This window comes from Salmo salar, chromosome 19 (assembly GCF_965601325.2).
Source record: "Salmo salar chromosome 19, fSalSal1, whole genome shotgun sequence".
Classification (NCBI taxonomy): domain Eukaryota; kingdom Metazoa; phylum Chordata; class Actinopteri; order Salmoniformes; family Salmonidae; genus Salmo; species Salmo salar.
The window spans coordinates 24,021,264-24,048,582 of NC_138309.1; the positions used below are offsets into that span (position 1 = coordinate 24,021,264).

The following is a 27,319-nucleotide window of genomic DNA, read 5'->3' on the forward strand; positions in this document are numbered from 1 at the left end:
CCCAGCGTCATTCGGGTTAGGGGAGGGTTTGGCCGGGGTAGGCCGTCATTGTAAATCAAAAACATTGTTAACTGACTTGCCTAGTTAAATAAAATATAATAATAAAACACAGTATCTTGATATTGATCTCAAAGTAATAAACTCAGGTTGACATTGCTCAGGGTCTCCATTGACAGCCTGCTGGCTCTGATAACAACGTGTTCCCACGCAGATTGTTTAAAGAGATACAACAAGCTAAACATGCAGACCTGGCAGTCTATTAAATGTTAATTCAGTTTAGTTTCTTAATTGAGATATGATGTGTGGCAGTATACACAGTAAACAAAAGTATACAAAACATTAACAACACCTGTCACGTCCTGACCCTTGTAAGATGTCATTTTCTATAGTAGAGTAGGTCAGGGCGTGACAGGGGGTGTTTTTGGGTGGTTTTCTTATCTGTTTCTATGTTGTTTTTCTAGGTTTCTATTTCTATGTTGGCGTTGTTGGGATGATCTCCAATTAGAGGCAGCCGGTTCTCGTTGTCTCTAATTGGAGATCATATTTAAGTAGGGGTTTTTTCCATTTGTGTTTGTGGGTTGTTCATTTTTGAGTAGTGTTATTTTCTCTGCGTCACGGTTTGTTGTTACAAGTATTTTGGTGTGTTGCAAACGTTTCACGGAATAAATAACAATGTGGAACTACAACCATGCTGCGCGTTGGTCCGATCCTTTGAACAGCCATGACAACACCTTCCTTTTGCCCTCAGAACAGTTTCAATTCATCAGGTCATGGACTCTACAAGGTGCCGAAAGAGTTCCACAGGGTTGCAGGTCCATGTCAATTTGAATGCTTCCCACAGTTGTGTCAAGTTGGCTGGATGTCCTTTGGGTGGTGGACCCTTCTTGACACACACAGGAAACTGTTGAGCGTAAAAACCCCAGCAGAGTTGCAGTTCCTGACGCAAACCGGTGCGCCTGGCACCTACTACCATACCCTGTTCAAAGGCACTTACTTTTTTTTTTGCCCATTCACCCTCTGAATACCACACATACACAATCCATGTCTCAATTGTCTCAAGGCTTAAAAATCCTTATTTAACCTGTCTCCTCCCCTTCAACTACACTTATTGAAGTGGATTTAGCAAGTGACATCTTTAAGGGATCATATCTTTCACCTGGTCAGTCTATGTCATGGAAAGAGCAGGTGTCCTTAGTGTTTTGTATATAATATAATAATGTGTAGGATTCCAATTATGCCCTTTATAGCTGTGTCAACGTGTGAATGGAGAATTAGACTCATTATGTTGACTCCTATTTCTTTAAAGAGGCAATTGGAAGTGTCCTTTCTGAGAGAGATGCTACAGAATCCTACATTATCATAGTAGCAAACTGTTCTAACAGTACTAACATCCTGACTGTGTGTTCTATGTTCCAGATGCTGGCTGGACCTGGGCCCTAACGGCAGACTGATGGCCCGTGCTGCTGCTGCAGACCCACACCCAGACCAGGAGGAGTGACCCAATGACTAAACGTCTGACTAAAGACCACTGATCATTTCACACTAACACCCAGAGGGAAGAGACCATAAACTACAATCAAGCTGTGGTTGAAGCCTTTGTAACTACTGACCTGGCAGTCATGTTGAGAGGCAGAACTGTCCTTCTCCTGCTGGTCCTCTGGGCGTACCTGTGTTCCCATGGGGACGGGCTGCGGGCCCTGAAGAGGACTACAGGGGGTCGGCGGGGGGCGGCGTTGACGCTGACGGGGCAGGACGCCAACGGAGTGCCTCTGAGACGCTCCAAACGAGGATGGATGTGGAACCAGTTCTTCCTGCTGGAGGAGTACACAGGGTTGGATAACCAGTATGTTGGAAAGGTACAGCATGATGTTAACTCTCTCTTTCACTCTTTTTTTTTCATTATAATGAAAAATGTGATGTTGGTTGGTTGAATAAGACATGAATTTGTCAGTAATAACACTTTTTCTGCAATATAATCCATACACCTCACATGTGATCATTTCCCAGAGTGAATTCTGTTCGGGATACTATATCTCACCGTTACACCTAGACAATGATTTGGGTCAATTTAGCATTTTACCCACTAATGGCCTACTATAAGATTAGGAGAGGGGAAGCTGATCCTGAAGCTGTACCTAGGGGAAAGCTGTACCCATAGCACTGCCTCCTAGGCTGAGTCAAATGTAGAGTTGTCTGATATGTTTAGTGCTGACTGTTAGCAACTATATGTGGTAGCTCGGCCGATGTCCACTCCAGTTATAGTATCAAAGCATCCTACGGAGGTAGCGGACTAGCGGAGCCCTACAGCCAAACACAGAGGCTTCTTACAGCCATTATTTATCCAACAAAAAACACAACTTTGACCTAGATAGCATTGCGGAGAGTATGGCTACAAGGAAGAATATAAAAAAAGCCCATGCATTACATGCTAGACAAGAGAGTCAAAGAAATCAAGATATCACTCTGTTGTACTATGTACTGTAATTGTAGACTATTAAAGTGAACCATCCCAGCCATTTTAGGACGAGTGAGTGAGGAGGAAGAAAGTGTGGATTTTTTGTGAGGATTGGGATTTGTCCCAATTGGCACCCTATTCCTTTTATAGTGCATTAAAAGTAGTGCACTATATAGAGAATAGGGTCCCATTTTGGACGCAAACATGAATGAATGTTTGCTTTGCATTCGTGACCGTGACGTCAGTCCCTCCCTCCGTCCGTCCAGAGGATAGAGTCATCCAACCCAAATGAGATTCCACAACATAACGTCGTCCCCAAGTGAGACTTTCAGCCTTGCTTCTAAAAGGATTACACAGCTCGGGAACGAACGAAGCAGAGGAGAGGAAGAACAAAAACGCGAAAATAGAAGAAAAGACGGTTAGACAGGAAAAAAAAGAACACACAAGACAAGAAATAAAGACATAAAAGAACGTATAAGACGTTCGACATCAAAAGTCAACCACTGGAGCATAATCAAAACACTTTATCTCCTTTGAGCACTGATTGATATGGAGGCTCATCTTTTACTGTGTAAAGGACTAATAGACAGCACTCACACTCACAGCAACAAACCTTTGAGCTGCGGTGCGGCCGTGAGGATGGAACAAAAGCATTTTCTCCAGTCGTTTCATTCTGAACAGAAACACTTTTTTCATTAAATTCCACTGTTCCGACAAGCAAAACAACGTTCTGAATCAGTTCGAACCCCCAAAAAACGAACGGTTTATATCGTTCCTTTCTCTTCCTTATGAAATGTATGTTTTTCATATTTAGCTCCTTAAATTACTTCACCAATCAGTACGGATATAGCTGGCAAGGTAGCTGTTTACATGCGTGATGGACAGACAAGTGTAGCTTATGGCGTAAGATGCGACTTACATTTTACGGGTGGGGAGAGAGCGAGGAGCGGCACCAGAATTAAAAACAAGTCTTACCTTTTTGTAGTTAATAAATTCAACGTAAATGTGATAACTAGGCCTAAAGTATCATTAACTAGCATTGAAAAAGTTGATGAATTCTTCTCTAGCTAATTAATATATATCTTCCTATCTTCTGAATCACAATTGTACAGTAGCCTATGGTTCGGAGGGAGAAGGGGCAGGTAGCCTAAACACGCATACACACTGGAAAAGATATTCAGCTTGCAGGCAGACACTGGAATACGTTTCTGAGTGACAAAGTGGGGGCTTTGCATAGGTGCTTTTTTCCAGTTTTTTTGTGGGACGAGAGAAATATTTCTGGAACGTAAAATATTGTTATTAACCGGTTCCCGTGCTTTTCAAATAACGGTTCTGTTCCGGAACAGTATGGATCACTTTCGTTCCAGGTTCCGTTCTGTTCCTTGAAAATGTTTTTTTATTTTCTGGTTTTCGGTTCTGTTCCCTGAACTAGATCCAACCCCTGGTACAGACACACTGAGAAATCTGATTGCCACAGTTGGAGGTTGTTTGTAGAATCTAATGCTCATTAGTGGCCGAGAACTTGACTTTGAGCGAATCAGAGAGCACGATTCTCCACGTGGGGGAGCTGACAGAAGTGACAAGAAAAAGGTAAAAGGAGGGCACTTTTCCCAGTGTAATCCACCCTCTTTTCATCAAACATTTTCTAACTAAAACAATAAAGCTGTAAAATACATATTTTAAGTCTAGATATAAAAGGAATGGGGTGGTAAGTGCAGCACAACGCACACAACACTAAATGCTTTACCAAGCTAGCTATCTAGAAAAACAATTAAGAAATATTTGAATTTATCCCATACTGCCAGTGCCAGTTTGCTTGCTAGCTAATGATAGCTAAACAGTTAGCATCTCAACAGGTAAAAGGGCAGCTGCTTCATTAAAAAACAAATCCATTGTGATTTAATTATAATGTTGCTAACTATGCTAGTTATCTAGTTGTGGCCAACTGGTTACTATCAACAAGAGTTTTCTACAAATTCTAGCTAGCTAGCAGCTTGCCAGTTAGCTTACATTAGCTACAGCAGGCACAAGACTACCATACAAGACTGCCACCTTGTGGTCTGCAGTATTTAAGATTAAACTGTTCTATGTGAACAACAAAAGATTAACTGCCGACAGTCTGGGCAGAGGTGCTAAGTAGCCTACCTATCAGCAGTCAGATTTCTTTGTGTGTCTGACCCTTAAATTAAGAGCCTTTCTACTGAAGATAGACACCATTTAGGCATCAAGCCATGGAGGAGTGTTTCACTTAATGAAGCCTCTCTGAGCGATGTGTGTTATCACACAAATACACACAGATTCCGGGACCTTTGCGCACACGTGCACACACAGTCTTGTACAGTTAACTTTGTGGGGACACCAATTCAATCTCATTCAAAACCCTATTTCCCCTAAACCTAACCCGTACTCTTAACCCTACAGTAACCCTAACCCTAACCTTAACCCAAAACCTAACCTAAACCTAACCTGACACTAATTCTAACCTTATCCCTAAACACATTAGAAATAGCATTTATCATGTCCCTAGTTGGTCAAATGTTTGTTTGTTTACTATTCTTGTGGGGACTTCTGTTCCCCACAAAAATAGTTAGACGCAAGCACGCACGCACACACACACACACACAAAAAGTCACATCACAGGCTCCAAAACGGAGAGCGACACAAAAGGGAAACCTTTTGTCATTGAGGTTGACTATATCTGAGTGAGGGAACACAGCACAGAACAATAACATTTTTGTTAGAGAAGGAGAGAATGAATTGGAAATAACACAATGGCAGGTTATAAACAAGGACTGAGTTCCAAATGGCACCCTAAGGGCCCTCATCAAAAGTATTGCACTATATAGGGACTAGGGTGCAATTGGGGATGCAGCCAAGGGGTTGCTTCTCTTGCTTTAGACACACAGATAAAATTATGAAACTACTGCAGTTGAATTAGGTCCTCCTCTTCCCCCAGCTTCCCCCTTATCCCTCCTTTAAAACAGTTATTCTATAAACTCCATCTCCGGAGTTACTTTTATGATTTCTTTTTTTGGGTTCTGAAATGCTAACAAATTAAATCAGATGAAATCTCTCCCGAACAAAGGGGAGAATAAAACTAAGGCAGATGAATGAAGGAGAGGCATGAAAGGATGGAAAAGGAGAAAAATAAACGACTGGAGAAGTAGACCATAGCCCAGTCAGTGTTACTGGTTTAATGTGTCCCTAATAGCACCCTATTCCCTACATAGTGCACTACATTTGACTAGAGCCCTATGGGCACTTCTCAAAAGTAGTGCAGTAAATAGGGAATAGGGTGCCATTTGGGACGCATATATTGGTTGTTGTCTTGGTGTGTACGGGCCGGGTGGTTGGTTTTCCTGGAGGAAGAAAAGAGAATCATCGTACAGTGAGTCTCATTAGCAGTCGAGCCGCATATCGTACCTCAGAGAGCCTGGGCTGTCACTGGGGGAGAGTTTGTTTGCTTATTTCATTATTTTCCTGCTTTACCAAAGGGCACATTCCTAGTGAAAATGGTTAATGGCCTGTGGTTGAGGAGTATTTGTGCTGTACGATCATATCTCATAAAGTATTTACAGACCCTGATAGGCCCCAGTGGTTCGCTAGGCCTGGTGGGTATGGTCTCCCCCCGCATCCCAAGCAAGCAGTTATATTCTATCTATATTCTCCCCCCGAGCTCCCCTCTGCTCCTCTCCCTTCACCGCCCGGCCCTGCTTACCCCACAGTAATGGGCCGGAAATGAATGGAAAAAAGCAAATTAGAGGCATAATAATGCACAGGGTAAGGCTGGCACCCCACCCCTAGTTAGTCTAGCTGTGTTTGAGTCAGTGTCTGCCTGAAACATACATAGGGTGTGTCCCAAATGGCACCCTATTCCCTACATAGTGCACTTCATAGGGACTAGGGTGCCATTTGGGATAAACCCGTAGGCTATGTGGGGAGCAGTCCAGCCTCTGAGTCCCCGGGGGTGGGGGCTCTTCTCTGTTCTCGGCTTCTTTTCATGCTCCCCCATCCCCAGCTGCTCACCTTGGCAGAGAGAGGGGTAGGAGTTTGTAATATGGCACACACAGAAGCTCTTTCTGTATCTGTGCCATGGCAACGCCTCGGTCTCCGGCGGCGACCTGGAGCACGCATTTGCTGTGTTTGTTGATTAAGGCGATAAGCCCCTGTCTGCCTAGTGTATGTGAGTGTGTGAGAGAGAGAGACAGAGAGACTCACATATGCCCAGGCCGTGAACAGAGTAACAGGCCCAAGCCCCACTAATGCAAACCGCCCAAAACCCCTCCTGTAACCTGAGAGGTATGTATCAGATGCTCAACATGCTCTGCTCGCACCTACTGTAATGGTCTGGGCCTAAATCACACGAAAACAACACTAGACAGTATGGAACACAAAGCTTTTACTATCTCATCCTGGAATATACAAAGTCTGAGGTCATCTGCCTTTGGCCTAAAGAGCAGGAACCCAGACTTCATCAAAGAAATTGGAAATACAGACATTGCATCCTACAAGAAACATGGTATAGAGGAGACGGACCCACTTGTTGCCCTCTAGGTTACAGAGAGCTGGTAGTCCCATCCACCAAACTAACAGGGGTGAAACAGGGAAGAAACTCAGGAGGTATGCTAATTTGGTATAGAGCAGACCTAACCCACTCTGTACTACCTATATCCCCCAATAGAATCCCCATACTTTAACGATGACAGCTTCTCCATCCTAGAAGGGGAGATCTACCATTTCCAGGCCCAGGGACATATACTGTACTAGTCTGTGGCGACCTAAATGCCAGAACTGGACAAGAACCTGACACCCTCAGCACACAGGGGGACGAACACCTACTTGGAGGTGACAGTATTCTCTCCCAAATATGCCCCCCCTAGACAAAACTATGACAAAACAACCAACAAAAATGGTGGGTCACAACTCCTGCAGATCTGTCATACGCTGTGTCTGTACATAGTAAATGGTAGGCTTCAAGAAGATTCCTATGGTAGGTACACCTACAGCTCATCCCTTGGCAGTAGTACTGTAGATGACTTTATCACTGACCTCAACCCAGAGTCTCTCAGAGCATTCACAGTCAGCCCACTAACTCCCCTATCAGATCACAGCAAAATCACAGTCTACCTGAACAGAGCAATATTCAAAACTGAGGCATCAAAGCCAAATGAATGGCACAATATTAAGAAATGCTATAGATGGAAGGAAAGTAGTGTAGAAACCTACCAAAAAACAATTAGGCACCAACAAATTCAAGCTTTTTTACACAACTTCCTGGACAAAACATTTCACTGTAATAGTGAAGGTGTAAACTTGGCAGTAGAAAGCCTAAATAGTATATTTGACCTTTCAGCTTCCCTATCAAATTAAAAAACTGTCAAGCATACAACCTAAGAAAATTAACAACAATGAGGTTTGTGGTGTTGATGATATCCTTCATGAAATAATCAAATATACAGACCACAAATTCCAATTGGCTATACTTAAACTCTTTAACATCATCCTCAGCTCTGGAATCTTCCCCAATATTTGGAACCAAGGACTGATAACCCCAACCCACAAAAGTGGAAAGACATTTGATCCCAATAACTACCGTGGGATATGTGTCAACAGCAACCTTGGGAAAATCCTTGTACATCTCCTCAGTGAAATCAATGTGCTGAGCAAATGTTAAATTGGCTTTTTACCAAAGCACTTTATGACAGACAACGTATTCACCCTGCACGTCCTAATTGACAAACATCAAACAAACCAAAACAAAGGCAAAGTTTTCTCATGCTTTGTTGACTTCAAGAAAGCGTTTGACTCAATTTGACATGAGGTTCTGCTATACAAATTGATGGAAAGTGGTGTTGGGGAAAAACATACAACAATATAAAATCCATGTGCACAAACGTGTGCGGTTAAATTTGGCAAAAAATACACACTTTTCTTTCCACAGGACAATGGGGTGAGACATGGATGCAACTTAAGCCCGACCCTCTTCAATATATATATATAAACGAATTGGCAAGGGCACTAGAATAGTCTGCAGCATCCAGCCTAACCCTGCTAGAATCTGAAGTCAAATGTCTACTGTTTGCAGATTACCTAGTGCTTCTGTCCCCAACCAAGGACGGTCTACAGCAGCACCTAGATCTTCTGCACAGATTCTTTCAGGCTTGGGCCCTGACAGTAAATTTCAGTAAGACAAAAATAATGGTGTTCCAAAAAAGGACCAGTTTCCTGGACCACAAATACAAATTCCATCTAGACACCGTTGCCCTAGAGCACACAAAAACGGATATATACCTCTGCCTAAACATCAGCGCCATAGATAACTTTCACAAAGCTGTGAACGATCTGAGAGACAAGGCAAGAAGGGCCTTCTATGCCAACAAAAGGAACATAAAATTTGACATACCAATTAGGATCTGGCAAAAAAAATACTTGAATCAGTTATAAAACCCATTGCCCTTTATGGTTGTGAATTCACTAAATGGGACAAACCAAATTGAGACTCTGCATGCAGAATTCTGCAAAAATATCCTTTGTGTACAACGTAATAACACCAAATAATGCATGCAGAGCAGAATTAGGCCGATACCTGCTAATTATCAAAATCCAGAAAAGAGGCGCTCAATTCTACAACCACCTAAAAGGAAGGGATTCCCAAACCTTCCATAACAAAGCCATCACCTACAGAGAGATGAACCTGGAGAAGAGTCCCCTAAGGAAGCTGGTCCTGGGGCTCTGTTCACAAACATGAACAGACCCCACAGAGCCCCAGGACAGCAACACAATTAGACACAATTAAATCATGAGAAAACAAAAAGATAATTACTTGACACATTGGAAAGAATGAACAAAAAAACAGAGCAAACTAGAATGCTATTTGGCCCTAAACAGAGAGTACACAGTGGCAGAATACCTGACCGCTGTGACTGACCCAAAATTAAGGAAAGCTTTGACTATGTACAGACTCAGTGAGCATAGCCTTGTTATTGAGAAAGGTCGCCATAGGCAGACCTGGCTCTCAAGAGAAGACAGGCTATGTGCATACTGCCCACAAAATGAGGCAGAAACTGAGGTAAACTTCCTAACCTCCTGCCAAGTGTATGACCATATTAGAGACACATATTTCCCTCAGATTACATAGACCCACAAATAATTTGAAAACAAATCCAATTTTGATTAAACTCCTATCTATTGGTTGAAATACCAGTGTGCAATCATAGCAGCAAGATTTGTGACCTTTTGCCACAAGAAAAGGGCAACCAGTGAAGAACAAACATCATTGTTGTCACGTCCTGACCAGTAAAGGGCTTATTTGTTATTGTAGTTTGGTCAGGACGTGGCAGGGGGTATTTGTTTAGAGTGTTTAGGGGTTTGTTATATTATGTGTTTATGTAGAAGGGGTATTTGTTTAGAGTGTTTCGGGGTTTTTTGGGCTATGTGTTTATGTAGAGGGGTGTTGGTTTAGAGTGTACCGGGGTTTTAGGTTTAGGTTCTAGGTTAGTGTATTCTATGTTAGTTCTAGGTTGTTTATGTCTATGTTCAGTTTATTGATTTGACCTTCAATTGGAGGCAGCTGTTTCTCATTGCCTCTGATTGAAGGTCCTATGTATAGGGGTTGTTTTGTATGTGGTATTGTGGGTAGTTGTAGTTGCATAGCTTTGTGTTTAGCATGCATCCTGTTCGTTCGTGCCTTTTCTTGTTTTCTTGTTTTCGCGTTCAATAAAATAAATATGAGCACTCAACCCGCTGCGCCTTGGTCCAATACCTACGAAAGACGTGACAATTGTAAATACAACCCATATGTATGTTTATTTATTTTCCCTTTTGTACTTTAACTATTTGCACATCGTTACAATAATGTATATAGACATAATATGACATTTGAAATGTCTCTATTATTTTGGAAGTTGTGTGAGTGTAATATTTACTGTTCACTTTTTATTGTTTATTTCACTTTTGTTTATCAATTTCACAATTTCACAAACATTTTTCCCATGAAGCCCCTTGAATTAAATTGAGAGAGAGAGAGAGAGAGAGAAAGACAGAAAGATTCGGGAACTTTAGCAATGTGTCTCTCCTGTGTGTGTGCATGCATGTGTGTGGTGTGTGTCTCCTGTGCGTCCCTCTGCGTTATGGGATGTGATGAGGTCGGGCAGTGACGAGGCTGTTGAACATCTGTCTGACAGTGTTACAGGGAGCAGGACGAGATGTCTGAATAAGATACTAGGGGCCAGTCCCAAATGGCATCCTATTCCCTATATAGTGGAATACTAGAGTGCTCTGGTCAAAGTAGTGCAGTGTAGGGTGCTATTTGGGACACTGCTTAGGCCAATACTCCTACACTCCTCTCTTGCTCTCTCTCCTCTTTCCTCTCCCCTAACTGCTGTCAGTCAGAATCGTTTAAGACTTCTCTCTCCCGCTGAGTCAGCTGTGGAATCATATTTTTATCATTTCATTGCTGTAGTTACTTTCTTTGTTCTGAATTCTGTCAGCAAAGTAATATTCAAATTAGAGGAGAAAATAAATTCAGCTGCAACGTGAGTCCAAACTTTGAAAAAGTTTATATGAATTATACGAAGGAAAAAATACACGTTTACTTGATTCATTCCCAACACGTTATTCTGAAATATATGTTTAACATTCAAGTGTTTATTTATTAAAATCTATTACAGTTTATTTTGAATTTACAATTGTTGCCAGGAAGGCTAGTTGTGCCTATATGAGTCAACAAAGTCCCTATGGGCCCTAGTCAAAAGTAGTTTGCTGTGCTAAAACATACATTAATCTGACAGAAGAAATAACACAATATTCCATCTCCTAATTTGCAGAATTAGTGTTAAAAATGATGTGATGTAAAAATAAATGTTTAATGTATTAATGAATATATTATTATCATTCATAAATGTTATGACTAATGGATCTTGCCGAGTTTATTTATTTATATACAGTATATCTTTATTTTATTTTATTTTTTTGGGTGGGGTGGGGGGTAAATCAGATTTAATATATTGCCGATTGATTGTGGCTTCTATCAGTGTAATTGTCTGCTTCATTTCGAATCCACAATATGTTTTGGGTAAATATATATACAGTACCAGTCAAAAGTTTGGACACACCTACTCATTCAAGCTGTTGTTTATTTTTATTTTGTACTATTTTCTACATTGTAGAATCATAGTGAAGACATCAAAAGTATGAAATAAAACATATGGAATCATGTAGTAACCAAAAAAGTGTTAACCTCCCTGGGCAAGGTGGGTCGTTTGCGTCAACAGCCAGTGGAATCGCGTGGCGAGAAATACAAATACCTCAAAAATGCTATAACTTCAATTTCTCAAACATATGACTATTTTACACCATTTTAAAGACAAGACTCTCGTTAATCTAACCACATTGTCCGATTTCAAAAAGGCTTTACAGCGAAAGCAAAACATTAGATTATGTCAGGAGAGTACCCTGCCAAAAATAATCACACAGCCATTTTCAAAGCAAGCATATATGTCACAAAAACCAAAACCACAGCTAAATGCAGCACTAACCTTTGATGATCTTCATCAGATGACACTCCTAGGACATGATGTTATCCAATACATGCATGTTTTGTTCAATCAAGTTCATATTTATATCAAAAAACTGCTTTTTACATTAGCATGTGATGTTCAGAACTAGCATACCCACCGCAAACTTCCGGTGAATTTACTAAATTACTCACGATTAACATTCACAAAATACATAACAATTATTTTAAGAATTATAGATACAGAATTCCTTTATGCAATCGCGGTGTCAGATTTTAACCTCTCTAGGGAAGGTGGGACGAATTCGTCCCACCTACGTAACAGCCAGTGGAATCCTGTGGCGCGTTATTCAAATACCTTAGAAATGCTATTACTTCAATTTCTCAAACATATGACTATTTTACACCATTTTAAAGACAAGACTCTCGTTAATCTAACCACACTGTTCGATTTCAAAAAGGCTTTACAACGAAAGCAAAACATTAGATTATGTCAGCAGAGTACCCAGCCAGAAATAATCAGACACCCATTTTTCAAGCTAGCATATAATGTCACATAAACCCAAACCACAGCTAAATGCAGCACTAACCTTTGATGATCTTCATCAGATGACACGCCTAGGACATTATGTTATACAATACATGCAGGTTTTGTTCAATCAAGTTCATATTTATATCAAAAAACAGCTTTTTACATTAGCATGTGACGTTCAGAACTAGCAAATTCCCCCGCAAACTTCCGGTGAATTTACTAAATTACTCACGATAAACGTTCACAAAAAACATAACAATTATTTTAAGAATTATAGATACAGAACTCCTCTATGCTCTCGCTATGTCCGATTTTAAAATAGCTTTTCGGTGAAAGCACATTTTGCAATATTCTAAGTAGATAGCCCGGCATCACAGGGCTAGCTATTTAGACACCCACCAAGTTTGGCACTCACCAAAGTCAGATTTACTATAAGAAAAATGTTATTACCTTTGCTGTTCTTTGTCAGAATGCACTCCCAGGACTTCTACTTCAATAACAAATGTTGGTTTGGTTCAAAATAATCCATAGTTATGTTAAAATATCTTCTGTTTTGTTTGTGCATTCAAGACACTATCCGAAGTGTAAAGAAGGGTGACGCGCCCGACGCGTTTTGTGACAAAAAAATTCAAAATATTCCATTACCGTACTTCGAAGCATGTCAACCGCTGTTTAAAATCAATTTTTATGCCATTTTTCTCGTAAAAAAGCGATAATATTCCGACCGGGAATCTGTGTTTTAGTACAAAGAGAGAGAAAATAAAAACATGGGGTCGCCTCGTGCACGCGCCTCAGTCTCATTGTCCTCTGATAGACCACTTACCAAAGGCGCTAATGTTTTTCAGCCAGGGGCTGCCTCGACATCATTCAGCTTTTTCCCGGGTTCTGAGAGCCTATGGGAGCCGTAGGAAGTGTCACGTTACAGCAAAGATCCTAAGTTTTCAATAAAAAGAGTCAAGAAGCCCAAGGAATGGTCAGAGGGCACTTCCTGTACAGAATCTTCTCAGGTTTTTGCCTGCCATATGAGTTCTGTTATATTCACAGACACCATTCAAAAAGTTTTAGAAACTTTAGGGTGTTTTCTATCGAAAGCCAATAATTATATGCATATTCTAGTTTCTGGGCAGTAGTAATAACCAGATTAAATCGGGTACATTTTTTATCCGGCCGTGTAAATACTGCCCCCTAGCCCTAACAGGTTAAAATAGCTTTTTGGCGAAAGCACATTTTGCAATATTCTGAGTAAATAGCCCAGCCATCACGGCTAGTTAATTTGACATCCACCAAGTTTGGCCCTCACCAAACTCAGATTTACTATAAGAAAAATTGGATTACCTTTGCTGTTCTTCATCAGAATGCACTCCCAGGACTTCTACTTCAACAACAAATGTTGTTATGGTTCCAAGTAATCCATAGTTATATTCAAATGGCTCCGTTTTGTTTGTGCGTTCAGGTCAGTATCTGAAGGGTGACGCGCGAGCGCATTTCGTGATAAAAAAATTCAAAATATTCCATTACCGTACTTCGAAGCATGTCAAACGCTGTTTAAAATCAATTGTTATGCTATTTTTCTCGTAAAATAGCGATAATATTCCAACCGGGCGACGTTCTATTCATTCAAAGGCTGAAAGAAAAAAAAGGAGAATTCACATGAACGCGCATCTCCAGTGTCACTGTTCTCAGCCTGACCACTCACAAAATCTCCTGCTATTTTTCGCCCAGAGACAGGAGAGACGTCATTCCACTTTCTGGCGCCTTCTGAGAGCCAATGGAAGCCTTAGAAAATGTCACGTTACAGCAGAGATGCTGTATTTTCGATAGAGATGCCACAGAAGGAGAACAAATTGTCAGACAGGGTACTTCCTGTATGGAATCTTCTCAGGTTTTGGCCGATATGAGTTCTGTTATACTCACAGACACCATTCAAACAGTTTTAGAAACTTTAGAGTGTTTTCTATCCAAATCTACTAATTATATGCATATTCTCATTTCTGGACAAGAGTAGTAACCAGTTTAAATCGGGTACGTTTTTTATCCGGCCGTGCAAATACTGCCCCCTAGCCCCAACAGATTAAACAAATCAAAATATATTTTATATTTGAGATTCCTCAAAGTTGCCACCCTTTGCCTTTATGACAGCTTTGCACACTCTTGGCATTCTCTCAAACAGCTAAACCTGGAATGCTTTTCCAACAGTCTTGAAGGAGTTCCCACATATGCTGAGCACTTGTTTGCTGCTTTTCCTACACTCTGCGGTCCAACTCATCCCAAACCATCTCAATTGGGTTGAGGTCGGGTGATTGTGGAGGCCAGGTCATCTGATGCAGCACTCATCACTCTCCTTCTTGGTCAAATAGCCCTTACACAGCCTGGAGGTGTGTTGGGTCATTGTCCAGTTAAAAAACAAATGATAGTCTCACTAAGCGCAAACCAGATGGGATGGCAGATCTCTGCTGAATGCTGTGGTTGCTATGCTGGTTAAGTGTGCTTGAACTGTAAATAAATCACAGACAGTGTCACCCGCAAAGCACCCCCACACCATCACACCTCCTCCATGCTTCACGGTGTGAACCACACATGCAGAGATCATCTGTTCACCTTATCTGTGTCTCACTAAGATACGGCGGTTGGAACCAAAAATCTCAAATTTGGACTCCAGACCAAAGGACAGATTTCCACCAGTCTAATGTCCTTTGCTCGTGTTTCTTGGCCCAAGCAAGTCTCTTCTTCTTATTGGTGTCCTTTAGTAGTGGTTTCTTTGCAGCAATTCGACCATAAAGGCCTGATTCATGCAGTCTCCTCTGAACAGTTGATGTTGAGATGTGTCTGTTACTTGAACTCTGTGAAGCATTTATTTGGGCTGCAATTTCTGAGGCTGGTAACTCTAATGAACTTATCCTCTGCAGCAGAGGTAACTCTGGGTATTCCTTTCCTGTGTTGGTCCTCATGAGAGCCAATTTCATTATAGCGCTTGATGGTTTTTGCAACTGCACTTGAAGAAACTTTAAAAAGTTCTTGAGATTTTCCTGATAGACCTACCTTCCTGTCTTAAAGTAATGATGAACTGTTGTTTCTCTTTGCTCATTTGAGCTGTTCTTGCCATAATATGGACTTGGTATTTTACCAAATAGGGCTATCTTCTGTATACCACCCTACCTTGTCATAACACAACTGATTGTCTCAAACACATTAAAATTCTGCAAATTAACTTTTACCAAGGCATACCAGTTAATCGAAATGCATTCCAAGTGACTACCTCATGAAGCTGGTTGAAAGAATGCCAAGAGTGTGATGTCTTCACTATTATTCTACAATGTAGAAAATTGTAGAAATAAAGAAAAACCCTTGAATGAGTAGGTGTGTACAAACTTTTGACTGGTACTGTATATCTTTAAATATATTTTCCTTCTTTATTATTTTTTGCAAACCCTGCCACCCCTCCCCTAATTGGAGTAAGCTAATGGACAACAATACTTAGGCTTCCACTTCCAGCTTATACATAGTACATACATTTCATGGACAACATATTTTACGTTAGTTATTTTTGTTTGTTTTTAGTCCCAGCCTTCAGCTAACCTCAACTACTCCCATCTGTATCTCTGAAGACCATCCAGTTTTAATTTCTAACTACCATATATTTTTCTACTGTGCTGGTATTTTTTACAAATGTTCTGAACCTTTCTATTCTCACAGTTTCATAGTTTGTAAATGAAATATAAGAGTATTATTATATTATTGATTGATTGACTATGACTTTTCAAATCACCCAGCAGTGCTATTTGCAGAGTTAGCTCCAAGTAAATGTTGCAATTTTCAGCCATTATTGAACATGTCTCCAAAAACAAGCAGCAACAAAACAAATTATCTAATGATTATGTCTCTTTGCAGCAAAATCAACAGAGCTGGGATGGCTGTATCCCCCATGTTTATAACATTCTATTGGTTGCAAGAATTTAGTATTATATTTTCAATTGTAAAACTCAAAGTTTTGAATCTGGCATCGTTTTGTATAAGTGTTTCATAAACCATGTGCCATGGAATCAGTACATCGAAAATCTCCTCCCAACTATTTTGCAACCTGTACGGCACAGCTGTCCATTTTTTGGTCCTTAAATGAAACTGGTATACTTTTTTATTTATCACAATTTTCTTTAGCCAATTTTGGTCTTTAATGCAGGTCCGACAGACAAGTTCTTTACCTTCTCCCCTTTCCACTTGCCTCCTCCATTTTTGCTGTAATGTTGCAATAAATTGGTTGTAATTTTGGATAGAGCAGACGTTTCCAGATATTCTTCATAACGGCATGTGTGACAACTCCACCAGTCCTATTTATGATATAATTTACAAAGATTATATCATTTTAGATTTTATTTCTCCCCCAAAAATGTATCTTGATCAATTAGTATATTCAAGTTTTAGATTTGTTATGGTATTTGTTCTGGCTTTTCTGGTAGATTAAACAAAAATGTCAACCAGTTTTCTATTGCTTGTTTTAGCCAGTTCGTCAAATTTCTGCACTGCTAGAGCTGCCCGGTCAACTGTAAGTGCTGTTATTATGAAGTGGAAACATCTAGGAGCAACAACGGCTCAGCCACGAAATGGTAGTCCACACAAGCTCACAGAACGGGACCGCCAAATGCTGAAGCGTGTAGCGCGTAAAAATCGTCTGTCTTCAGTTGCAACACTCACTACCGAGTTCCAAACTGCCTCTGGAAGCAATGTCAGCACAAGAACTGTTTGTCGGGAGCTTCATGAAATGGGTTTCCATGGCCGAGCAGCTTTCCACCGTTGGAGGTACATGCAATACCATCGGAGGTACGCCAAATAAACATGATTCACATTTTTTTATCACATTTTCAAACAGCCCATTTATATTTTCCAACGGGGCTATGCATTTGGGTGAGTTTTTTTTATCTCGCCTGAGTAGCCTCGTTTCACTGCCAAAAATGTAATTAAACCATTTAGTGTTCAGCAAAATAATAACACAATGTCAAATACAGGTAGCCTAGTCAAATAATTAACATCCAATCACATTAACCGTTACTCTCTTGCGGGATTTCCACTAAATGTCATATGTAGCCAAATGTAGCTGCTGCTCATTCCGTTTGCTCGAAAATGTATAAATGGTTAAAAGAAATAAGGCCCGCGTCCATAGAGACACATACCAGCTCACACATGCTACTACCAGCAGTACTACACTTGCACCTGTCGACGACACAAGTTGTTCTGCTTCCACAAGCACATCCAATGCAAGCATCAGTAATTCTACATTTGTTGTTATCCCATCGAGCATGGACACTGACAGTTGTGAATCTGATACAACCGAAGAGCTACTGCCACCTTAACCGGGAAAGCACCGAACAGGGATGTTGGACCATTGAAGAGGCACAAATATGACGAGAACTACATTGATTTGGTGTTCACTTAAATTGGGAGTAGTGCCTTTCCTCAGCCACAGTGTGTTATATGTGCAAAAGTACTATCTCACAACTCGATGAAACCTTCACTCTTGTGCAGACATTTAGAAACAAAACATGCCAATTTGAAAAATAAGCCACAGGAATTTTTTGAGTGAGAATTAAGATGACTTTCAAGTAGTCATTACATTTACATTTAAGTCATTTAGCAGACGCTCTTATCCAGAGCGACTTACAAATTGGTGGATTCACCTCATGATATCCAGTGGAACAACCACTTTACAATAGTGCATCTAAATCTTTTAAGGGGGGGGTGGGGGTTAGAAGGATTACTTTATCCTATCCTAGGTATTCCTTGAAGAGGTGGGGTTTCAGGTGTCTCTGGAAGGTGGTGATTGACTCCGCTGTCCTGGCGTCGTGAGGGAGCTTGTTCCAGAATTGGCGGGCCTGGCACAGCTCCTGGTATATGTCCGTTACAATTATGGGGGGTCAATTAAGGAAGACATCCTCTTCTGCAAACCACCGGAAACCAGGACAACAGGAGAGGATATTATGAAAGTACTAGACAGCTTTGTGACATCAAATGGACTTTGGTGGTCAAGATGTGTTGGTATCTGTACTGATGGCGCAAAAGCCATGACAGGGAGACATAGTGGAGTGGTAACGCGCGTGCAAGCAGTTGGGACCGACGCCACTTGGGTACACTGCAGCATCCACCGAGAGGCTCTTGCTGCCAAGGGAATGCCTGACAGCTTGAAAGATGTTTTGGACACTACAGTGAAAATGGTTAACTTTGTTAAAGCAAGGCCCCTGAACTCTCATGTATTTTCTGCAGTATGCAATGTAATGGACAGCGACCATGTAATGCTTTTACAACACAGAAGTGCGCTGGTTATCAAGGGGCAAAGTATTGAAAAAATAATAGTAATTGAGAGACGAGCTTAAAGTTTTCTTTACTGACTCTAATTTTCACTTGTCTGACCGCTTGCATGATGACGAGTTTCTCACACGACTGGCCTATCTGGGTGATGTTTTTTTTTCGCCTGAATGATCTGAATCTAGGATAACAGGGACTCTCCACAACTATATTCAATGTGCGGGACAAAATTGAGGCTACGATTAAGAAGTTGGAGCTCTTTTCTGTCTGCATTAACAAGGACAACACATAGGTCTTTCCATCATTGTATGATTTTTTTGTGTGCAAATAAACTCAAGCTTATGGACAATGTCAAATGTGATTTAGCGAAGCACCTGAGTGAGTTGGGTGCGCAATTACACAGGTACTTTCCCGGAACAGATGACACAAACAACTGGATTCGTTATCCCTTTCATGCCCTGCCTCCAGTCCACTTACCGATATCTGAACAAGAGAGCCTCCTCAAAATTCCAACAAGTGGTTACGTGAAAATTACATTTATTCAGAAGCCACTGACAGATTTCTGTTTTGGGCTGCGCTCAGAGTATCCTGCCTTGGCAAATCGCGCTGTTAAGACACTGATAAGACACTGATGCCCTTTGCAACCACGCACCTATGTGAGAGTGGATTCTCGGCCCTCACTAGCATGAAAACTAAATACAGTCACAGACTGTGTGGAAAATGATTCAAGACTGAGACTCTCTCCAATACAACCCAACATGCAGAGTTATATGCATCCTTTCAAGCACACCCTTCTCATTAACCTGTGGTGAGTTGTTCACAATTTTCAATGAACACATAAGGTTTTATATGTAAGATGGTTAAATAAAGAGCAAAATTATTGATTATTATTACATTATTATTTGTGCCCTAGTCCTATAAGAGCTCTTTGTCACTTCCCACGAGCCGGGTTGTGACAAAAACTCACACTCACTCTTATATTTCATAAATGTATGGTATAGTGTGTGTGTGGCAGGCTTACAATGATGGCAATAAAACAACATTTGAGAGTGCGCTGACCCTGGTGGTAGAGGGGGTACACAGCTGGAGGTTGAATGTTTGAACAGGTAGGGGACTATAAAATGTTTGGGAACCACTGCTGTAGAGTGATTAATCATGCTTCACCATCTGGCAGTCCGGCAGACAAATCTGTGTTTGGCGGATGCCAAGAGAACGCTACCTGCCCCAATGCATAGTGCCAACTGTAAAGTTTGGCGGAGGAGGAATAATGGTTTGGGTCTGTTTTTCATGGAGCGGGCTAGGCCCCTTAGTTCCAGTGATGGGAAATCTTAACGCTACAGCATACAATTACATTCTAGACGATTCTGTGCTTCCTACATTGTGGCAACAGCTTGGGTAAGGCCCTTTCCTGTTTCAGAATTACAATGCCCCCGTGCACAAAGTGAGGTCCATATGGAAATGGTTTGTTGAGGTCGGTGTGGAAGAAATTGACTGGCCTGCACAGAGACCTTACCTCAACCCCATCGAACTCCTTTGGGATGAATTGGAATGCCAATTGCGAGCCAGGGCTAGCCGCCCAACATCAGTGCCCAACCTCACTAATGCTCTTGTGGCTGAATTGAATTTTCCAATATCTAGTAGAAAGCCTTCCCAGAAGAGTGGAAGTTGTTATAGCAGCAAATGGGGGACCAACTCCATACTAATGCCCACGATTTTGGAATGAGATATTTGATGAGCAGTGTCCACATACTTTTGGTCATGTAGTCTACGTTTGTAAACTTACCATTAAGAAGTACCATGATAATTTAGTGTCCATATAGCTGTACTGTGATATTTGCACTGTTAAGGATTCTGTAGCTGTGACTAAGTAAACCTCTAAGTGTCCTCCAATATTCCACCTTCTAAAATTCCCCTCATTCCAAGTTGGGTTGTCGTCCCAGTGACTGGTTGACCATCCCTGTACACATGGATCCTAGGACCTTTAAGAGATGTAAATAAATAATAAATAAATCATGTTTATTTAACCTTTATTTAACTAGGCAAGTCAGTTAAGAACAAATTCTTATTTAAAATGATTCCCACTGTTGACGAATAATATGTGTAATATTATAAGCACTTCTACGAAGGATTGTTACCCATAACAATGGCCTGTAGTAGGAAGTCTACATTTTTGTCACTCACTCACCCCCTCTCAAACAAAGACCCCCCCCACACACACACACACACAAAACCACAAGCTCAAATGTTCAACAGTTTATCTTGCAGATTTGGTTGATGTTGTCAGGAATTTCTTCGTCGGAGGACGATATAGCGAAATCATCATCGGAAAATGAGGACCAATATGCAGCAGAATTGAGATGGTTCATTTTGAACTTTTAATAAATTCCAAAACGAACATACAAAATAACAAAAAAACGAACGCACGATACACTGACAGTCCTGTTAGGTTTACTCACACTAAACACAGAACAATCTCCCACAATTAAACAGACAAACACACCCAACTAATATAGGACTTCCAATCAAAGGCAACACCACACAGCTGCCTTCAATTGGAAGTCCACCCCAATTAACTCAACATAGAAACAGATCAACCAGACTACACATAGAAATACATCAACATAGACCATAACTCAAAACCCGGAAATAATAAATCAAACGCCCTCCTAACTAATACACCACCCTGAACCACATAAAACAAATACCCTCTGCCACGTCCTGACCAAACTAAAATGACAATTAACCCTTATACTGGCCAGGACGTGACAGATGTTGCATTTCCAAACTATTGTCACGTTACCTATTTTCATTTTTTAGACTATGGGATGCCCTTCAGAACAGAAATGCGCTCCACAAAATATAAAATATCTCCTATAACGCTAGTGGCCGTAGCACTGAAGCGTAGTCCTCTTGTGCATCCCAAATGGCACCCTATTCCCTAGTGCACTACTTTTGAGCATAGTGCCCCTCCTTTGCTTTATTTCATTATGAAGTGATATCAAGGAGGACGGAGGACAAAGGGCCCTGCATCTACCTGTGGAGGACGCCTGGTGGCCATGCTCATTGCACATGTGGCTTCGCTCTTCCCCCGGTGACGCTTTAATTACATTTTCAATAGAAATTGATCAGGGGCCATTGTGAATGCATGTCTGGCTGCTGGATTGATTTCTGGGAGAGGTTTTTCTCTTAATTTGAGTAGGAGGCACCCAGATTGGGCCGTAAATTTACTTCCATCATAGCGAGGGGTGGTGGAGTGGGTGACTGAAAGAGGAGGGAGACGGAGGTGTCACAAACAGTGGCAGACAGAGAAAGACGCACGCAGGGCTGTAATGAGGCATTGCGAGCTAAAGCAGTTTGGAAGATAATGATGTTGAAGAACTTTATTTTCACTCAACTGACTTTCTGACTTTTCAGATGGTTCGGCACAACAGGACCACACACATAAACAGTCAGTAGCTAGCTTCTCCCAACTTGGTTATCATATCTTTCACTTAGTGTATCTTTCAGTGTTTACAACAAGCAAATGCAACAATCTTAAATATACTAATCTTAAAAGGCAGCCATTTTGCTTCAACAGCTTTGTTTTCACAAGGAACACAATGAATTAGTAATATTAAGCCTTCCAGCACCTGGAATAAAAAGACATTCATATGTCATAATGATAGAGAAGGAAAAATAGGAAGAGAGAGAGGAGTTTGCATACTGTCTTCATCCCAAATGGCTCCCTTTTTCCTACTGTACTGTATTTAGGGAATAGGGTGCCATACTGTTGCAGTGCTCTTCCATGTGACTGACTCCACTGACTGCACAATTTAATATACTCCGTCTGTCCAGAACCAGAAGCTAGCAAGTCACACACCACATATGGTCACACACACTCAGAGGTCACACCCACCACTCCGATAGCTCCTCAGCTGACACACATACTGTTTGCATCACACACACAGACAGATACCGTATGTCTGTATATGTGGAAAGATGTATTTGGTCATTTGTATGTTTATTTGCATATACTGTATGTGCACTGTGTTCTTGTGTGCATGCAAACGTGTCTGCCTCTGCCCTTTACTTTCATCTGCAATTATCACCATGTCCTTGGTGGTTAAAATAAATAAAAAGGAGGGAGGACAGCATGAGGAAAAAGAGGAAAGACAAGGGTTGTGTCCCAAATTGCACCCTATTCCCTATATATTGCATTTCCTAAGTAATGCACTATATAGGGAATAGGGTGCCATTCAGGACGCAGACAAGCTTTTGATGAGTTCCCGGAGATAAATATGTTGAGGGGATTTGGTGGCTGAAATTAAAATGTCAGCGCAAGCTAAGCTGTTGTTCATGCAGAAAGAAACAGGCCGCATCAGGAGAGAGAGCAAATAGTAGAGAGGAGAGGTGTGGAGAGGAGAAGGTGAGAAGAGGAGAGGATTGAAGAGGAGAGGAGTGTAGAGGAGAGGAGTATAGAGGAAAGGAGTATAGAGGAGAGGAGTGGAGAGGAGAGGAGTGGAGAGGAGAAGGTGAGGATAGGAGAGGTTTGAAGAGGAGAGGAGAAGAGAAGAGAGGATTGAAGAGGAGAGGGGGAGGAGAGGAGAGGGGAGCAGAGGAGGGATGAAGAGGAGAGGAGGAGAGAAGACCCAGATCAGACATCTGATCTTCTCTGAGTTAGTAAATGGCAGGTTGTATGAACACACATCACTTTTGCTTCTTTGCTTCTTTTGTACACCAGCTTCAAACAGCTGAATATACGATATTTGGGGTTATTAAAAATATATTTCACAGAGGTTTAGATTGTACAATGTTTCTTTACAGTAATTGCTTGTTTTGTTACATAAACTGACATTTGGTGAGGTGATAGAATTTTAGCAACCATTTCATTAAAAAAAATTTTTATTGTGATCTAGTGCTACTGAGAACTGACTTCCTCCACTATGCTTCTCATCGCTCCACAGCTCCACTCAGACGGGGACCGGGGTGACGGTAGCATACGGTACGTCCTGACTGGCGACGGAGCCGGTACTCTGTTCGTCATTGATGAGAACTCAGGAGATATCCACGCCACTAAGAGGCTAGACCGGGAGGAGAAGGCCTACTACACTCTCCGGGCCAAGGCCGTCAACAGAATCACTAACACCTCTCTAGAGGGAGAGTCAGAGTTTATTATCAAGATCCATGACATCAATGACAATGAACCCAAGTTTACCAAGGATCCCTACTTCACACACGTACCTGAGATGTCCCCACTGGGTATGTATGAACACCTACACCCTAACCCCTACTTCACACATGTAAAGATCTCCCCACTGGGTACGTATGAGCTCCTACATCAGAAATGTACCTGAGATGTCCCCACTTGGTACAGATGCGGGATTTGAATATTTTCCAGTTTGCTATAGCAGGACAATAATCTTGTGGCAACAGGAAATGTGAATTATTATAGGGATTATAATTAATGGACATTTTTGTACGGGTTGATGCACTTTTTGTTCGGGAAAATATGTCTGAAATTTCAAAGTGGAAATTACTAACTTGAAAAGCCTTTTTAACTGAAATACACCACAAGTTTGCATTTCTTGCTTCGCAGGAAAATTCTAAGCTACAAAAGAGTGATCAAATTAAGATCCTACATCTGTATTAGCCCCTACTTCACACATGTACTAGAGATGTCACTAATTAGTATAAACCCCTACTTCACACATGTACCAGAGATGTCACCACTGCATACATAGGCTACAGAGTACATCCCTAAATCCATCTAAATAATAATTTCAACCACTTTTGCCTTGGGTGTAACTGTAACTCATAGCTTGACCAAACGTTTTTAAACAGCGCAGTTAAACTGATAGCCTGGAAATCGTTATGAAAGAGGGGGATTCCATGCAGTCAGTGGTAATAATATATTCCAGTCTTGTATCTGCAATGAATAGCAGCATTAGAAAGCTTATGATGTGTGAGACACGATAGAGTTGTTACAAGCAAATTCTTATCTTATTGGATCAATGAGGGCTTTATCAATCATAATAATGAGAGGAGAGATTGAATGTGTCCCAAATGGCATTTTATTCCCTACGTACATAATGCACCGCTTTTACCAGGTCCCATATGGCTCTGGGCCTTGGTCAAAAGTAGTGCACCACACAGGGAATATGGTGCCATTTGAGACGTAGATATTGAGTCATTAAATGAGAATGATTACAGGCCATGCACTGGTTTATTACAGCAAAACAAACAAGGTAAAGCGGTCCAACAATGCTGATTATATCAGATACTTAAGCTAATCTTTTGAATACACTGTTCAGTGTTCAATTACAACACATTAAACACTGGATGAAACTGTCTATATTTCTGTCATGTGTATGCCAATACATGGAATCTGCATAATCTATCCAGTTCAGTGAGTAGATGGCCGAAGATATATGACGTATACTCTTAACACTAACACACTCTCTAACACCTGCGTAAGCCACACTTTCATCAATACATTAGCTTTCATCATCGCTCACGTCAAAAAACACAACTGATGGAAATTATGACTTAGAACTTTTAACTTTACAGAGTTAAAGAACTTTGTTCTCTCCTGGTGCTGTAAGTGTGAGTGACAGTGGTGACATAACACAGGCAGGTGACAAACCCTGTCAATCTGTTCACCACATCTAAGTAGGAAAAGCAGTTGCCTGTTGTAACAAGTGAGGTGTGATGCCACAGCCTGAAAGTGGACCTGTTGTGAACCTGCCTTTATAGTGCAATCCACTGTACATTATTTGTCTTGTGAAATCCTGACAATTCCCTCTTCAGAGAGGAGATATCATCAAGCAACTAAGCTTGAACATTAGTTTATTTATAAAGTAAGAGGTTAAAGAGAAAAGTAACTTCAGATGTTTGGCAGTTTGGCAGTAATGTAACGTGCCCACTATATTCATCCTTGCAGATCTCACATTGCCACTGAATTAGAACAAGTTTCAGTTGGTTACAAATCCCAATTCCATTCCATCGCACAATTCTATACTTATGTTAATTTCCATTAACTAAATTCATTCTTCTTATGCATTTAATGAGGCAACACTGGGCCCCGCTAGGCATCGTTGGAATGTATCATTTGACTAACATTTCTCTCCTTTGTTCCCTTGGAATATCATTCTCTGCCTCTTTGATAAAGAAAATGGATCATAGCCGTTGCCTAAGTGATCATGCTACATGTAATCATATTGTCATTGATTAAAGATTTTTACACTATTTTAGCTGAACAGCATACCAGTTACCTTAAAATCCCGATACCCTTTCATTACTTCCCTTACAAAAAAAACAAGACATTTCCAGTTTCACATGTGAAAATCAGATATTAATATTTGAAATTGCTTTTCACATGTGAAATACAAAAAAGAAAAACAAAAAAGACACGTGTGTGGTCAGTTGTGTATAGATCACGTGTATTCAATATAGAGTTAACATGTTAACACCACCTTTTCACATGTGAGGAGAATAACATGTTTTCACCTCACATCTGGAATTATCACATGTGCTCCCTCTCCGGCCTCTAGGTCACCAGGCTGCTCGTTTATGGCGCACACCTGTCACCAGCATTACGCGCATTTGTGCAATTTGACACTCACCTGGACTCCATCACCTCCTTGATTACCTGCCCTATATATGTCACTCCCCTTGTTTCTTTCCCCAGGCGTCATTGTTTCTGTTTCTGTTTCCTGTCTGTGCGTTGTTTGTGTTTTGTATTATGTTACATTTATTTCTTAAAACACACTCCCTGAACTTGCTTCCCGACTCTCAGCGCACTCATTACAGGAATTAGCATTTCCACGTGAAAAACGTTCTTGTATGAAAACCTTAACTCACGTGGAATAGGGTTGAATATTTTCACAGTATTTTACATATGTTCCATCCCGAAAATAAATCACTTTTCTCCCTCCATAACCGGAAGTGTCATTTAAAAGCATCATAAAGCATATAAATAAACCTGTCTGTATTTGATTTTTAAAAATTCAAGCCTGATGCTACCTGAGCCTGATGAGCCATACATTACATACATTTTATGAGCCCTACATTAAAGACATTTTATGAGCCCAAGCCCCCCGAAAAAAACGAATGATTGTGGCGTTATCCAATACATAGGCAATATGATATAGGCTACTGTACATTACGCACAACATAAAAACATAAAAGCCCATAGATGTAGCTAGCTAATGTATATACTTTCTTGGTTAAATAAATGAAACTAGCTCCAGTTAGCAAATCTTTTTGAGTGTGAACTGTATTACTGTATTATACTGTATTATATGGACTGGAATTACACTCATCGTTCAACCCATGATAAAGCATGGAGAGTACATGCGATTCTGATGCCGCACATGCGGCCTACAAAGTCACAAGTATAGGCTAACTAATTTGATTTCTAGAAATATAATAGAGCTTATTTGTATAATTAGTAGCCTGACGCATATATACATTTCATAATATTTCCCCTAATGTTATTAGCTTACCTCCTCTTTCTCTCTATTGTTGCTTCATTCCTTCCTCGCTT

At 40.9% G+C, this 27,319-nt stretch overlaps 1 protein-coding gene across 1 annotated transcript in view; it reads left to right on the forward strand.

The window, feature by feature from the left end:
- Positions 1 to 27,319, forward strand: part of LOC106578592 (cadherin-6) — an 83,008-nt gene that overhangs the window by 34,909 nt on the left and 20,780 nt on the right. The window contains exons 2-3 of the mRNA XM_014157587.3: positions 1,417 to 1,856; positions 23,739 to 24,033. Of these exons, the coding sequence (XP_014013062.1) occupies positions 1,620 to 1,856; positions 23,739 to 24,033 (532 nt within the window). The 5' untranslated portion in view covers positions 1,417 to 1,619. The remainder of the gene's footprint in view (positions 1 to 1,416; positions 1,857 to 23,738; positions 24,034 to 27,319) is intronic.